General features: G+C 42.1%; 1 protein-coding gene across 1 annotated transcript; it reads right to left on the reverse strand.

Moving 5' to 3' along the window:
- Window positions 1-16,289: 16,289 nt before the first annotated feature.
- On the reverse strand, window positions 16,290-16,722 carry CG44869 (uncharacterized protein). Its single transcript, NM_001299025.1, has 2 exons — window positions 16,400-16,722; window positions 16,290-16,344 (listed from the first exon to the last, which is right to left on the reverse strand). The coding sequence occupies exons 1-2, from the start codon at window positions 16,598-16,600 to the stop codon at window positions 16,315-16,317; spliced, it is 231 nt and encodes a 76-aa protein (NP_001285954.1). The 5' UTR covers window positions 16,601-16,722; the 3' UTR covers window positions 16,290-16,314.
- Window positions 16,723-17,209: the final 487 nt, after the last annotated feature.

Raw genomic sequence — 17,209 nt, forward strand, 5'->3', positions numbered from 1 at the left:
CCTAACTCGCGGCCCCCAAAACCACATCTGCATGTACATCGTACAGACGAATGCAAGCGGCCACTAAATTTCGGGTAAAATTATTGTTATTACACCGAAATCGTTTATTATTAATTTTAATGTATGGACAGGGCGACTTTGCGTTGCGTGACGCTCCCATGGCGACTGGCTTGTGCATCCGAAAATAAGCCAAATCCGCTGCAAATGCGTCACGTGACTCACCAGACGACCCACGGACAAAAACACAGACGCAGACATGAGTCGTCCTTTGCTTCCCGATTTGGTTGTGGACGCGTTTTTTATTGGTGCACCGGAAGATCGCATTTGGTCCTTTGACTTCGATGATGAATTATCTGAAACATACTTATATAGAAGAGTAAACCATAAACCAAATTGTCAAATGAAATAAGATGCTAACTAAAAACTTTTATGTAAGAAATGTTTTTTTGCATAAGTTAATATTTTTTGTTCAGTGTGTCTGTTTTTTTTAATCTACTATTTTCCAAAGGACGTGCCCAACTGGGTGCAGCTCCTGTCCAGGTAACGAAATCCAGTGGTTGAGAAGAGCGAGGAGGCACGCGTCGAATTCCCAATCCTCCCCTGCATTGAATAGAACTTTTTATGCCTAATTGAAATGGCGAGGAAACTTTGTTTTGTGTTGTTTTCATTTTTTCCATGTTGTTGCTCACCTTCTGACACGCTCGTGGCTCATTAATTATAGCACTCGCATTAAGTGGGTTGCTAACAGGTAGTAAACTGGCAGAAAAAAGGAATACGCAGGTTGCAAAAATTATGTATAAACATTAAGTATATTGTATATCGTGAGTTAAGGAATATTTAAAAATCATGTTCCATTCTATTTCTAAATATATATTTATTTGTGTTTATTGGATATATTAGAGTTAGTTAAAAGACAAGAAATGCCATTCATATTCGTCTGTGCATAAATATGAATTTTTCGCATTTAAAAATAAACCAATTTTTTTCAAAGTGCACCTAAAGATAGGGTTGCACGACAGTCGGGGGTGTGTTACGGTTTTATGTAAATTTGTGACAACCATAAAAAGCTGAGCCGTCGTGAAATGCATGGAAATGTAATTTCAGCTTAGTGGTACTGCAGTTTCCATCATTGATGCACTTCAAGGTGGCCAGATGACTCTTCCGGATGAACTTGAGGGTGATACGATCCGGCTGGACCTTATATTCACGGCAAGGACCTTCCCCTGCACAAAGTACTTAATCATTCTGCACGCTAAATTAATCAAGTGGCTAGAATTTAGTCTGGGGCGCCGTTTTTAATTTGTACTGCTCATGGAATATTCAAGCAGCATATGGCCTTAGTTCTAGACGGGTCATGCAATCCTTGCTCCTTGAGGCTGCATAAAATTAGGCAAAAACAAGTCGGAAATTAAAAATCAACCTGGGCTGTCATGTGGCCACAATAGCGGGCGGTGCGAGAGATCCTTTGAACTTGGCCTGTCAGGACCTGAGAACAGCGTCCATGATTAATCGGCCTCATCTGTTGTTTACCATTTCTCCATTTCCCCGCTAATGGGCGTGAAGCCGTATACAATTTCTCCCGATTTCGTTATGCTGGCTTCAAACGCATAAAACACATAATTTTCAACCGAGTTTTTAAGATCATGCTTTCAATTTAGGGATGTAATTCCTTTTTAATACTTAGATAGCGTGGTCTTAAATTCAAATGAAATTTTTTTGTGAGTTCTACTCATTTATTAAGAAATAATTGAAACCTCATTTAATGTCTGTCCATTTTAAATATTAAAAACACTTTTATGGTGAATAACTCCTCGGAAAGTCAAGACAACAGGTTGAGTTTAGTTGTCACGAAAAAAATGCCCGTCTCCAGGAATTTTAAATCATGGCGACAATTCGGAGAGATCCGAAAACGGTAAGCAAATTGGCACGGACTTGTTAGCCCGGCTCGCTGGCATTTCAGGCATCTTAAGTACGCCCACCAGAACATGTAAATAGAGTTTCGGTATCGAGGAGGGAGCCCGGTATGCAATTTGCTCGTTTGACACTTGAAATATGTGGCAACAATACGAGAGGAGGAACTGGAAATTTTGCGCATTTCGCGTTTCGCATTCGCAATTGCAATCGAAATGGCCATGTCTGCGGCTTTATAGGCAAATGTCAGCCAACAACCTCGTCGCAGGCGGTGACAATGACAGGTGAAGGGGGCCGGCGGGGCTTCGATGGACATCGGGCTAACTGGCGACGACAAGTGGACAAGCCAGCTCCTAGCTGCGAGCTGCCTCTGGATCAGCCTGTCTATCTGTAGGTCTGTCTGCCAGCCACTGATCGCCGGGATGAACTCTGAACCCGTACAAAATATGCGGCCAACTTGTTTCCAATGCACGCCCCGAGGAGTAGGCAGCAACGCCCCCAACTCGCCACGGCATCTGGATGTTGGCCACCCTCTGGTGGATAGAGTCTCTAGACATTTGAAGAAGGCGAACAGGCGGAGAGAAATGCTTTTCTTTATATAACATTGATGCATACTTGGTTATACATGCGTTGATACATACAAATTAAATAATAAGCTGAATTTATATATTTTAAATATAAACACTGTATAAAATTACTATCATTTTGTAAAACCTTAAACTAAATTATTATTATTCAGATTTGAATTGCTTATTTTTTTACATCATATCTAAGAGAAGAGTATTAAAATTTAACTGCTTGGTTTTCGCCCACTGCCCTAACCGAGTGTAGTTCTTATTTGGATGCTACTATCAACGCTGAGTGAATTTGTATGTTCACAGTTCTAAAGAGCGGGCGCGAAAGTGAACACGGTCTGTACAAGGGGACGTTGGGGTGGTGATGGGTGGAGCAGGGAAGGTGGGAAGGTGGGTGGAGGAACGGCGGTCAGGCTCGGCTCCTTTGGACCGACTTGCTCCTTTGCGTTTACAATAGCTCAAGAATACCGCTATCATTATTCTTTAAGCCGCGAGGCCGGCGGACCAACTCTGTGGACTTAGCGGCAGACACACTGGAAAAAATTAGTACGATTTCAAAATTAATATTGTATTACAAAATTATAAAAAAGGAATATATATCCTTGTACCTTGTATCATAAACTTCAATCCTATGATTATACCAAAAATGCAAAAATTTCCCGCCGTGCAGCCACTGTAACCTCTGCCATCAGCAACCCCCCATCCAGCCACCTCCTTCCCTGGCCCGACCTCCTCCGGATTCTCATTTTAATGAACCGCCGTTCTATTTTTCGCTGATCTTTCGCCACTAATAGGAACGTGTTCACGTCGTCGTTGTTGTCGTCGGCTTTGGTGGCTCTGGCTGCCTTTGGCTTTGGCTATAGCCCCAGGTTAAGCCCGCTGCCTGGGGTGTGGGGGAGAAGTGGCTGCTCCTTTCGGCCAGACAACAAACTGGAAGCCAACGGCAGCTTAAAATCTATGAGGACGCCTTACAAACTATGCTTAAGTGATTGTCAAGTTGGGCTTTTAATTTATCATCCATAGACAAGGCGAGAGTTGTCGGCAGCAGACTCGCCAGTTGGGGGCTAAGTAGAGGTTACGCTCGGGTTAGGCTACTTTTTTCTCCATGTTCCTGGTTACTTTTAAGGGGTGTGTGAAGTAAGTTCTATTCATGGGTAAGGATAACTTTCCATATAAAGAAGAAAATATTAGGAAATTTTGTTGAACCCCAAAGATCGTGCTCCACTTGTAAAGTACTGAATTATGTGTATCTATATATATATTTTCAGCTTGAATGATGTCATTAATACCCCAAAACAATAATGTATATTTTCAGAAAACATAATGCGATATCTTAATTGGTTACTGGGTATATCCATGTCGAATAATCCACCCAAAGAGCTAACTTTTTGGATCGACCAAGTGTTTGCATTGCATAATCTTTGTTCTGGGCCTGCTGCTTGGGTGTCCTCGGATGGCCGCTTCTATAGCGTTCCACATTCCGGCATAATTGATTTTAAAGCGACTCTGGGCTAATAAATCGTAACTTTATCGCTTTTCGTTGTAAAATGTTGCAGTCTGGTGGCGGAGGATTTTTCCCCCGGTGGCTTCCAGTTGATAGCACTTGCTGCTCCCGCTTTTCTTTTCTAGCTTGGCAACGGCGATTGTCTAATAAATAATGATAGCGAAATGCTGGAAAAGCTTTTCACATTTTCAGCCCTCCGCGATGGGAAGGGGGGAGGGCGTGTTCGTTTGAAAATGCTGCACTTGACGACGCCGAACAAATTTTTAGCTCGTTTATGGTCAAATGGCATGGCACCAGACACACCGGCTGCAACTCTACCTGGATCGCCAATTATCCGTACAAGCTGCGGCTGCGAGCTGTTTTCCACACCCCCGACATTGCGGCTTTCCGACATCCCGGCGACTTTACAAGTTACTTTAACTTGCCCGAATGTCCGGCTCTCCGGGCAGCTCGGTTGTTGCTTTTGTCGCCTGCCTTTGTTGCTGGCTGGATTTTTCTGTGTTTTTTTTGCCGTTTTCCTTTTTTTTTCTGGCCAGCTTCTTCGGCTGCCGCTATCTTGGCCAGCTTGTCCCAAGACTTTTATCCTATGCGTCTGCATTATCTGCCGTTCTTGTTCTGTGTTCTGTTCTGGTCGGATCTGTCGTCCCGCGCCTCCTGGACCGTGTGTTTTCTGTTGTATTTTATCGCAAAAATACTACTTGAGTAGCTTTATGGCCCATGTTGGCCAATAAAAAGCTGACAAAACAATATTCCCCGTGCGCCTGCCTTCGTTGACCAGGCTGTGTGCAAATTTTTCCAGAGACTCCTCCAGAGAGCAAACCGAAACCGAACAAAAATAGAGGCCACCAAACGAGCGCACAAAATCTACATACAAGCTTATTTTGGCTGCCTGCTTCCCAGAAACTGATCTTATGGACTTTGTTTTAGATAGGTTTTGATAAAGGGTAAAACAGGGTATATACGTTGAAAAAGTTAAGAATTTACCAGTATACTTTTTTTTATTTAAATACTAAAGGAAGTGCTGACTTCGCATAATTATCCATTTATATATGAACTTATGTTATTTATAATGGTAATACAAAATATCTAATACATGGTATAAAATCTATCTAATACCATTACAAGAAAAAAAAACACCGCAAGAAGATCGGAATCGGTTTCCAACGGTCGAATCTTTTATTAATTTAATATGCACGCCCGTTGTGCCAATAAAGTTGCTACATTTTACGCCGGCTTCCCCGATCATCCACATCCACCTCCGCCGATCGCCCAGGGCGTGTCAGCTGGGCTGTAGCCCAGATCTTACCGATCGGGCGGCTTAAATCAAATGGATACAGAAAACTTCTCAATGCTTTTCGGTTGGGTTTTTGGGTAAAAAGGTAGAAGGCGCCGGTGTGGGAGAGGAATCGGAGTTCGAGAACAGGAAATATAATTTAACTTGACTCGAAAACGCGGCATGTGGTAATTAAAAGGGCAGAGCAGGTACCTATGCGATGGGCGTGGCACGACGGTAGCTATTAGTTTGAGGAGATTACCCTGATTTCGTTTCGAGGCTGTTGCCACAAATCAAATGACTTAGACAACGAACTCGATCGCCCATCGAAAAAGTTCCCACCAACTTGCGCTCGCCGATTTTTGTTGTAGTTATGTCAATGCTAAAACCGAATGACACAATAAAATTAATATACAACGAAAACAGCGGTGCGGACCCAAATCTAAGACCATAAATAAACCGAAACGCCAAGCGAGGGTAGCGAAAAATAAATATGAAAACAGCGCTGTTAACAAGTTCACCAACGGCAGCAGCAGTTATAAAAGCAGGTAACAAATGCGGCAAATAACTTTCGAGGTTGGGGAAAATGGGGACCTCTCCTGCCATCAATAGATGCCCCCAATCCCTTCTGAATTCACCCTGATACCTCCTATCGGGTATCAGGCTTCCAAAGTCCACTTATTGGAAATACACTCAAAAAATGTTTGAAAACTACAATGTATTTAGTTATTTATTTAGATTTATCTATTCCTTCTTAGTTTTTTTTTTCGTTTATGGTGTTGATATATTGCCAATTTAAGTTTTTTACTTACGCTGTATGTAAATTGTTTATAATTAGATTAAATCAAACACAATACAAATTCTTGTAGATTTTTTCTGAATGTGCCCACTTTGCTGCCAAAAAGATCAAACGAAAGACATGTTAGCGGCAGCTTTTGATAATTTTTTTTCAAGACCAAGACTCCACATTTCTCATATTCTGCGTGTGTTTTTTATTTTTCGTTCCTGTGTTTACTTTATTTATGTTTGCGTTCCTGTTCTTGTTTTTATTTTTTGTTTCGGTGGCCACCTTTTTGCGCAACTGGCGCTCACCATGGACGAGGATCTGCAGCTCGTCGGCATCATTAAATTAAAACGAAATTTAAACAATTTCACTGAAAATTATACACACGGCGAAGAGGCAGAAAGTTGGAGCCGAAACTCGGAGGGACCGACAACCTGTCTCGGGATGTCAGTCATCGGGCAGGGACAGGTTGATTACTGTTAAAATTATCACTGATTGTGATAAGCGATAACTGTGGGCACGTCATGATGATGATGATGACGCTGAAGTGGGGATGAGATTTCTGTTTCTGTTTCGGTTTTTGAAGTTCCAGTCCTCTGGTTATTTGCTCTTGCCTGGCATAACGAATTGTTACAAACCCAAATGGATCGGCTCGTTAGTCCAACAAGTTAATGTGCATCGGCCGGAGTCGCCTCTGTGATATGTTAATAAGCATCTGCCACATTGGCCACTTGATTCGTGTTTTTTTCCCACTCGTAGGCATACAAATTAAAAAATTTGTTCGAATGCCGGTAGAGGATTTGGCGCAACAAGGCGAAACAAGTGTTTGCAACACCTACAACACACGGGCAGCCCAGGCAGGTGAAAGTCAGGTGAGCAGCGTGGGAAATGCAAATCACAGGGCACAGAATTTCTGTAGCCAAGGGAAAATTATCTACGAGCAATGGGTATACAAATTCTGATTGGCAAACCTAGCTTGCTATTGTCATCTGATGTAAATCGATTTCTATTATTATTCCGGCACCGATCATCATCCGTTCTCAAGCCTTGCGTTCTGCGATTCATAACCACCTTCAAACGAATTTGGCTTGAGTCACTGGCCCACATAAATTAACACAGTCCCATGGAAATATGGCGGCTAATAAACCGTTTTAGTGTCTTTGGAATCAAAAACAAAGTACCCACCAATGAGACTTAATCTCCGCAACAAAGAGTCGTTAAAATTAAAATAACAAAATGCGGCAAGCAAACAAAAAATTATCAACATCATTGCACAAAGAAAACCTTAACACCGAATATACAACCGAACCCAAAGCGGCAGCCATCATTAAGCTCTGAAATGCAATAAAAATTCAAATAAAAAATTTAAATTATTGATTAAGATCATCGAAACCAAATATTAAAACAACACAATATAAGTAGCCTCGTGAAACCAGATAAATAAAAAACTGGAACAAAGAGAGGAGTCAAAATATGACCAGGTTGTAAATGTAGGATGGATTTAAAGTGAAAAATATGCCATTAAAGAATACTCTAACAAAACGGTGTCCGTTTTATTACTAATATTGCTTAAATTTACTTTGATAGATTTGAAAAGTTGTACGACAAATTATTTAAAACAGATTTTTGCCTACTTCAAACTGTGCACCCAATATAATTAAAAGCGAAATGATCGCTAAAATCCTGTGGAGTCTCTTGAAAAGAGTATTTAATATAGCTGATGGAGTGACAATATTAATTTATTTCATTTCTTTTAATTGCTTCGGTGGCTTTCAGATAAAAGCCGCCATCTTGAGGAGTGGGAGATGAGCGTATAAGTCCATGGAAAATTCTACGTCAGTTTGGATCAACTGGGCTCGCTTGATTGAGCGATACTTTACGAGGACGGGCTGGCATTGTTCAATCGCAGTTGGATAGCCCTAAAGCTATTAAAATATCCCATTCATGTGTGTTAGGGATTTTGTGTTGGGGCTTTGGTCTTTGATTCGTTTTGAGGGGATTAAAGCCGTAAGAGATGCGTCACACGAGTCGTATGAGTGATTTTTCGGGAATTCAAACTGAGTAGCGGGGGCTTCTACGAATCGCGGGGCATTAGTCATTGAACCAAATGCTGGCTCATTGTTTTTCCAAACTCCCAGCGTGGCTAGTCTGCCCACCGCCGCTCCACGGGCAGCCCACTTAGTGCAGACTACATTTGCATATGAGTTCATTTAGCAGTTTTAAGAACTAGCCTCCTTCCATCGGCCCAGCAACCTCCTTCTGTTTAAGCCGGGAAACGTGTGCTAATTTACATGAGAAGAAAGATCGCATCGCTTCACATCCTCATCGACATCTCTGTTGCACCCAAAAACCCAAAAAGACTATATACATGCATAAAGGAGGCAGCGCTGGAAATTAAATCAAAAGCGCGATACGCCAACGTGGCCCACAGAGGCCAACTATCCGGCCCACTCCACGACGCAGATGATGATGATGATGATGGAGATCCCAGATCCCGGCTTTCAGCTCCCTTCCTCGGCAGCCTGCTGGCGATGGCACAAGTGCAGATTGCCAACATTAGATGAAATATTTATATTGTCTATATGAATTGAGCCTACGTCGCCGGTTGGCCCGGCAGTCAGGCAAAAGGTTATTTCTCGCAGCAGGATGCCAATGTCTTCGGATGGTCCAAAGGCATGCAGGCAAATGTATTGGCGATACGGGAATGCTCTTTAAAATATTTTGGAATAGTTCTGGTTCACCAGATATAGGCGTACAATTGTTGAAAGATTTGAATTTTTATACATTTCGAACAAATCTGGGCACCAGGCACCAACATTTGTTTAATGTTAAAACTGCTTACAAGGCTATACACATGATATCCACTTTGACATGATAAAGGGAGGAAGCTTAAGCTTTTTAATAAAGACTTTTTTAACGAATTTTAACTGTATTACTTAAATTGCCTTATACCTTTCACATACCCTGTATCATGGATTTGGGGTATGAAAATATCAGGTAGCGGTAGCGCACACAAGTGTCCAGCAAAACGAGTCGGGGAGATATGGGGACCATTTTAGCAGTCACGTTTTATTTAAATATATGCGCGTGCGGGCAGCTGCTCCTCTTTTTCCAGCCCATGGTTTTGGGGTTTTAAGGTGGGCATCGCCGGGCGGGGCGATGGCGAGTGGCGATGAGTTGTCTCATGTCTATCCTGTTGGCTACTGTTTCACCAATATTTCGAATTGAAAAAGTGGCTCAAATGCGTTTTGCAGACCTTTTCCACCCGCCGGGCAATTTAAATTGACAATTCTCTTGGCCAGAAGGTGGAAATGGAAAACAGCCACTCCGATAATCGCTGGTTGGGGGCGACAAGTATATAGTGTGTGTGCCCAGAAAATTATGACTCAGGATCTTTAATTGCAATAGCAATTGCAATTGCAATTGCATTTCGTGTACAGAAATTTGAAATTTCAATTACCCCAAGATCACGCGCAATCAGCAACTCGCAGTGCAGTTGTTGCTGTCTAGGTCGTTTCTGGGATGATTAACCATTTGGAGGCGACGAAGCCGCTCTTCCTGGTGTGCATCGCGTGATGCTGCTGGGCTCCTGCTCTTGGCCACTTTATTCCATCCACTCAACAGCTGCCAAAGACCAAATTGCAATTGTTTCGCTGTTGGGTTTTGTAGGGACAGATGGGTAGCCATGACTTTGGTGGAATGTTGGATCATTTATTTTACGGTACTTAAAATAGAAATTTCCTGAAACGTTTTAAAACTTCAAAAACTTTACACTTACTTAGGCTTGTTTATTTTTATTTTTTTTTATATTTAATAAATTTTTATGGAACTATCTTGTAGCGCACTGTTGATTCGCTTTAGCTGCGTCTGATTTGCCTACCCATTCGAATCATGGTTTATTTGCCAAGCAGCTTTTTGACACAGTAGTTAGCCGGGCATAATAGTAATAATGGGGTCTGGCAGAGGGCTAAAAACAGGTAGCTGGTTCGGCTCTCCTGCATCCGCCCTCCGCGACTCGCCAACTGCAGTATCCCATTACATTTATTATTTATTAATAGCGTAATTTATTGTTTCATGGCATTCATGTGAACTTCATGAGCCACTGCACCACCTCGAGAGTCACCGATCGCCATCGTTCGCCACCTCCCACTCCCACTGCCACTGCCACCACATCTTCTTATTGAATTAAACGACGACAAGCACGTTGCCCGGCAACCACATCGATTGCCAAACGGGGCATTAGGTCGTCGCCAATTGTTAGACGAAAAATTGGCGCTACTTTGGCGCGACGCTGCCTTCATCTAAGTCTACACTGAAAACAATATAGTGCTAACCCGCTGAGATCTAATACATTATCTTAACAAACGGTGCACAGAAATCAATCATCACTAAAGATGCATGACTTATTCTAAAATAAATCTTTTTTTTTAACAATTTAACAATATAATTATTTATACCATATTAGACGCTCCGAACTCGTAGTGTAATCTTACTACCAGTTCCCGCCGCCACCGCTCTTAAATTGCAGCAAAGATTCTTAAAGTTAATGGCCCTTCATAAATTTTGTTATGAAATATGTGCGCATTGGTTTAATATGCCAAGCCGGCGAAGAGAGCCAACCAACGCCAACTAACCAAGTGGAACGCCGGTCGAAGTCGCCGTGATGATGGTGTTCGGTTTTCCCTGGAGAAAAGTTCTCAGCACACCGGAGTGCCGGGGCATTTTCCCCATGCCTGGAAAACTGGCAAGTGGCATGACAATAAAAATTTACGATTGCTTTTATGGATTTACGAGGTTTTTGTGCTTGAGCTTCTGCCATTCGCCGCTCGTTGCCTTTTGCACGCGCTATACTTTGACGCTAATGAGTGTCAAAGTTGATAGTTTGATTTTGGCAAATGGCATAATTGGTCATGGCCAGTCCGCCGGCACGGTGAGCGGTACTTTCTTCTGTAAAGGTAACGCCCACTCAGGGAAGGATCTCGAAATGCCTGGGAGGGAATGCCAATTAAGTACAGAACTTAACTGCTCCCAATGATTTAATGGATTCTAAATATACAGTGCTGTTAATTGGAAATAGGTCTGCTGCATAGCCTCTCCCTTGAATTGTTCTTTAATTGTACACGTAGTTTTACGCAAAATCATAAGATGGCCAATAAAAAAGGTTATTTTAAGTGCTACATATTTTATTTCGAATTCGATCTGCTACCTTATGAATTTAATACAATTGTAAGTATTGTTCACGTTGTGCTTTAAACTGATTATCCACTTATTCTATGTTGCTGATGTAGCTTTGGATTACATAAGCGAGTCGCGTTTAAAAACAAAGTCTTTATGAAACTTCTTTATATCAGCTCAAATTACCCTTGGTCAATGTGGATGATGCCCTGTTGATCTCTTGATATGCATTACCCCTGATTTGTTATCGTCATCGGGACTCAACACTTGGCCACATTCTATCTCCAATTAACGGAATTGCGGACCGCACTTTCCACCCAATCAAGAGCCTGGTGGAATGATCGCAATAAGCAGCTGCCGCCTATATCATGCGCAGTCGCTTTCACTCCTCGCCAAAGCTCGAAATCAATTTTATGACTTTGCCGAAAAGTGTTCTCCCCTGTGCTGAACTCTGGCCCGGCATAAAGCAAATTTTCACGCAAGCACCAAGCCATAAACCCCAACCGAATAATACCGACAGGGCAAAATAAGGAATAAAAATAAAAACGACACAGAAAGACCCATCCACCGACTGCATAATTTCACCGACTGCCGCTGGAATTGGTCGAGTGCCTGCCTGCCCATTGTCGACGCAACTTTCATTGAATTAAACCCTAAAAATATGAAGCTTATCACAAATCAAGGAGCATTGGAACTTCATCACCTACTTTGAATGCTGGCTACCGCGGACGCGAACTGCGAGTTCGATTTGGAATCTGAGTCCGAGCTCGGAGCTTCGGGACTTCAGGTTTGACCCACTTAAACGGCAGACGGAGGCAACTAAAAATGCAATATACGAAAATATGTGCCGGGAAGAAGCCGCCAAAAACAATTTACCAATTTATGTTGAACTGCGATGAGGCGATCTGATCCGATATGTTTCGTATCCGTATCGTTTCTCCAACTTGCAGGGCTCCGAGTCTTCAGAAGAAGCTTACACACTCGTTGACTTCGAACTCCCCGACTGGCAAATCACTAAATTTATATGTTTTCTGATTCAAAATATTTATTGCCAAACCGCGCACAAATCCAGAGGAGTTGCCCCAAAAAGGGCACCAAAGTGTTTGGATTGCCTGGGTTTGCTGGGCTTGCCTGTGTTTTCGGTTGGTTCTACGCTTCAGGAAAGGAAGTCCCGAAGACGCTGCGCTCAAATTGCCTGAAAAATGGGAGGAGGACATTAAAATTCACCAAATGTATTTATTACGGCACCAAAACCACCGCAGCAAGTCAGAAAGTGATGCCCACATAAAGGACGGAGGACTGACTAAGTGCACTTAACAAAAAGGATACAAATAAATGTAATATCTATCAAAACTAACTACATATCTATGAAAGTATTTTATTTTTCTTGTGTATATATGGTATATTTCATGGCACTTTTTACTAATTTAATTTATTTAATTAGTATCATTCGACTATTCTCACTGTGTACCTGGCTCTGGGGTCTCTGGATCTTACACTTGGCTTGGCGGCATGTTTGCAGATTGATTTGCTGCGCCTTCGAGGGACCCGAGACACTTGCCAGACCGACCAAGAAAAAGAAGGAAAACACAGAAATCAATTGTATACCTGTGTGTGTTTATGTGTGTTTGCCGAGGAGCATTTAGTGAGCAATCAAAGGAGTTGGGGAAACAGGCAATATCCACACCATACTATAGCTAGTCTTGGACCTAGGCAGCAAAAATTTATTTGCACTGCCCCTGCAGCTGAATTATTTTATTTCAACCGACGAATTCAATTAGAGACAGTGACTTGGTTTTTGCGCCTCCAGTGGGATGCATGGCGATCAAGGAGATGGCAGGAGGGGCTGAGAGGATCAGCGGATCCATTGAATTTGCGTTGGCGCTCAGGGCGAGTCCCCTATAAAAAGGTTCGGGTGCGGCATCCACCTTTCCTCACGCAACTTTCTACAGGGAAAAAATAAATTTTAATGTTGTCAGCCTTTTATGATTTGTCTAATTTTATTAAATATTTTTAATTTTTAGATTTTTTTCCAAAAGAAGAATCCGTTCTTCATAAGCTGCTTGATATCTGAAAAGCGTGTCTTGCTAAGGTATTTTTAAAACCAATCATAGATACAACCACATATATTTCTGTGTGCAAATAGAAAACTCCTCTTGCCGAAACAAGTGGAACAGTGTGACGGCTAGCCTTTTGTTATGTTAGTTCCTTTAATTTGATTTAATTATATGCACAAGTGATCGCTCCTCTCCTCCGAAAATTTATATGGGGGCGTGGAGCATTTCTTCGGCTGTGCCCAGTTTTGTTGAGGGGCTGAAACAATATTTCCATCTACCAAAATGTGACGTACTTTGGGTTCGGTGTTCGCCTGAAAAATCACCGCTTTCGACTCTCATTGTGTGTGATGATCGTTTTGCTATTGTTGCCAGCTCTGATCTTTAGGAGTGGCTTGTTAAATTTCACTTGCATGTCGGGGCAGGCTTATAACCCACCTCCCATTTTTCCTCGACCAAATCAAGTCTTGTCTCGCGTTGGCGAGATTTTTGGCGCAGGAGGTGGAGCTCTTGAGGAAAAGTTCGAGGTGTAGCGTGAAAAAGATCGAAATCGTATAAGAAAAACTGCTGCAAGAGTTCTGGCTTACTTATTGTTTTAAGATCAATACAGTAGGCTGGGAAACGTACTTAATCAAGATTTTATTTTTAAATATTGGAATCTATTATAATAATATTATCCAATCAGGTTAATTTTTCAATGCCGAACAATAAAATAAATAGCCCTAACTTAAACAATAAATTATCTTGATATATTATTGGCAGTCTAGACAAATGACTCGGGTTATTTGTCAGCAATTGAACACATCAAACTGGGTGCAGTGAAAACTATGCCAATTAGATCTTATCGCCGGACATTTCCCAACCAGAAATACGACAAGCTCTTTTGACATTTCGCTGCCGTCGTAGAAGATCAACACGATTCCCAAAAACAGCAGCACCGGAATGATTTATCACCGGCTCAGAGCAATCAACATACAAAACCATAACAGATCATGCACCAGCTGAAAAGAAACAAATACACAAATACCAGAAAAGGCCACTAAACCACATAACCGTCTAGGTTTGAAACAAAATCTGAGAAGAAAAAAAAAAGGCCAATCGCACAAACGACGACGACAGGTGATTAATTGTTTCAAACGCGTAGACGTTACTTAACGCTCTGTCAGTCGGCGGGCTTCAAGCTACAGGTTCAACCTCAAACTCCAGCTCGTAATGTCAAAATCTCCTCCGATTGTGAGCTACCCATATATGGTGTATGGACTGTGTGTGAGTGTGTATTTTGCGGCCAAGTGTCGAGCCGAGTGCGAGAACAAAACAAGTTGCATGTCTCAATGAATGAATAGCCGAATAGTTTGAATCACCCAAGCACCTGAAATTCGAAACAAAACAAAAAGCCAAATGCCCGTAACTCGTGAGCAATGACAGCGGTTGAAGTCATGTTTCCGACAGTCCTAGTGAAGTGTTCGTGAGAGTAGGATCGATTACTATCAAAAGCCACATACATTACTGAAAAATATTTCAATTTACTACAAGAGAAAAAATTAAAAGCCTAGGAAATACTCAATAAGATAATAACATGTTTTGAATATTTCGAATCGTAAGCATCGTATATAATGATAAATTGCCTTTTAAAAACATAATAAAATAGTTTGATCAGAGACTGAGTTGCAAGTTAATTTTAATTTCCTAAAATTACTTAGGAGGTAAGTAATCCTTACTTCTTGCCTCACGCACACGTCTCTAACCCTTCTGGGCCGCACTTTGGCGTGCGTCGTGGCTCACCCAAAAAATCCAAGAGGCGAACAACATAGATAAAAAAGCGAATATACGAACTTGAGCATTGTGCTGGTGTCTGATGTCTGGCCATATGATCCACTGATTGCTTGATTATTATTTTGATTAATTAGCCAAGATTTGGCTAGTTCAAACTGCACGGCCCACGCCCGGAGCTGAAATCTAGCCATTGTGTGGTGACTGCCTCTCAGGTTGATACTTGCCAAGACCTGGGTATTCTATGATTGATTGAAGTTTTCTTTGATAACAGCTTACAATTGAGAAATTATTTACATGAGCTATAATTAAACTTGTTTGTTGTTGCCTGTCATTTGGATTTGGATGTGGATTGCTATGGCTATTGCCTTTGCCATTGGAACTCAGCTGAGACTGGGCCTGAGTCTGGTTTATTGAACCGCAGCAGCAGCGCACTTCAATTGAACCACATCGGCGGATTGTGTGGGTCTGTGGCCGCTGGCAAGTGATGTTACCTCTATAAATAATCAGGAAATTGCTTTAGGGCCTGTCAGATGCCTTGAGTTGATTAGCCCGGCCATATAGTGTGTTTAGTGAGTGAGTTTGCAAATGGGCAAATTGGAAATGAGGAAAGCTCCGTGAAGATGGGTTGGGCTGGCAAGTGATATGCCCGAAATCATCTAAATCAGTCCATATATATATCGGCAAATTCCATTACAACAATCCCCTTTAATTTTTCAACACTTTTGGCTGAAATTGTGTCAACTGTTGCGGACTCATCCTCTAACTCGGCACCCAGTCACGATCCATTAGAAAGCTAACCGAATACTATATAATTTTAATGCGGGCAACCTGAAGATACCAAAAAAGCCAAATAAAAGCGACGGATGCGTGTCGCTTTCGACTGGCTCGGCCACTGATTTAATTCGGTAAGCGAATGAGACACGACTCTGGCCGAGCATTTGTCCAACTTTAAGGCCTGATAGCCAAAGTTAAAGCCAAAGCCCGGCTCTTCACTTGCCTGCCGAGGGGAACATGCAAAGTGACAGCGCCGACGACGGAGACAATTCCATATTTGGCCAAATTCAAATGCCATTAACACGTACGCCATTTGTCGGACTCCCAGAAGAGGATGAGTGCGAGGGGTGGGGTTTCACTTAAGGAAAAGCTTCGTCCTTAAAGTAACCATACGAACAAGGCACAAAACTTGTACAAATAATTAGGCTCTTCGCGAAATATACAAATTTAATTTTATTTTCTAGTTATTATAATCCTTTTCATTTCACTCTTCAAAGATACACCGATCTTATACTGTTCAACTAGAAAAGGTGTACATGATTATGTACGATTTTTTTTTTAAGTGCATTCTACAACCTGGGTTTTATTTGTCCACCGTTTCCGCGTTGCCTTCGTGTCGAAAGCCGGCCAGCACGCATTTCCCCTCAGTGCCAAAAAGCGTTCGACATTTAACACTTGTAAATTTCTTTCACCAGCCGACTTGAACTTTTCTGGCGGCGTTTCGTGTTTGTTCCGAATGGAGCTGAAGTCCTCCCGGGTTCGATTGGGGGATTGCATGGTAACCTGTCGTGATTCTTATTTTAATTTGCTTTGACTTGTGCGCCTTTTTCGGGAGGTTTCTCGCCGTCTCTCCACTGGCCATTTGCCGACTTTCCTCGCCGACAGTTATTAGGCCTAAATGCAGAAGCGATGCGGCGATGTTCGGCTCATTAGCAGCGGGCCAAAAAGGTTTCTGCATTGGCAATTATTGTGAACCGTTTGCTGACGAACCCGGCCAAAAGGACCCAAGCCGACAAATAAACTAATTTGTGGCTGCCTTCTGCAATATTACGACAACTGGATAGGAGGGTTATTAATTTATTCTTTATTTTATGAAAAATTTTTATGTACCCTTACAATTTGAAAGGAAAAACTACCCGAAGCCTGAGCTTGTTCCGCCCAAAAATCGAATAGAGAACATCTATCTGGGTTATAACTTAGCGCAAAGTTGGCCAAACCGAGACATAAATTTCCAAACTTATCTATGCCGGCGGATCGTGAGCTTGTTGGGATATTTTCGGGGCAAGCAGCTCGTAGTTCGCAGTTCGCGGCTCGGAGCTGACTACATCTGACAAGTGTTAATTGAATTCATGTCGCTGGTAATCATAATAATAATAACAATATCAT

The sequence above is a fragment of the Drosophila melanogaster genome, chromosome 2L (assembly GCF_000001215.4).
Source record: "Drosophila melanogaster chromosome 2L".
Lineage (NCBI taxonomy): Eukaryota > Metazoa > Arthropoda > Insecta > Diptera > Drosophilidae > Drosophila > Drosophila melanogaster.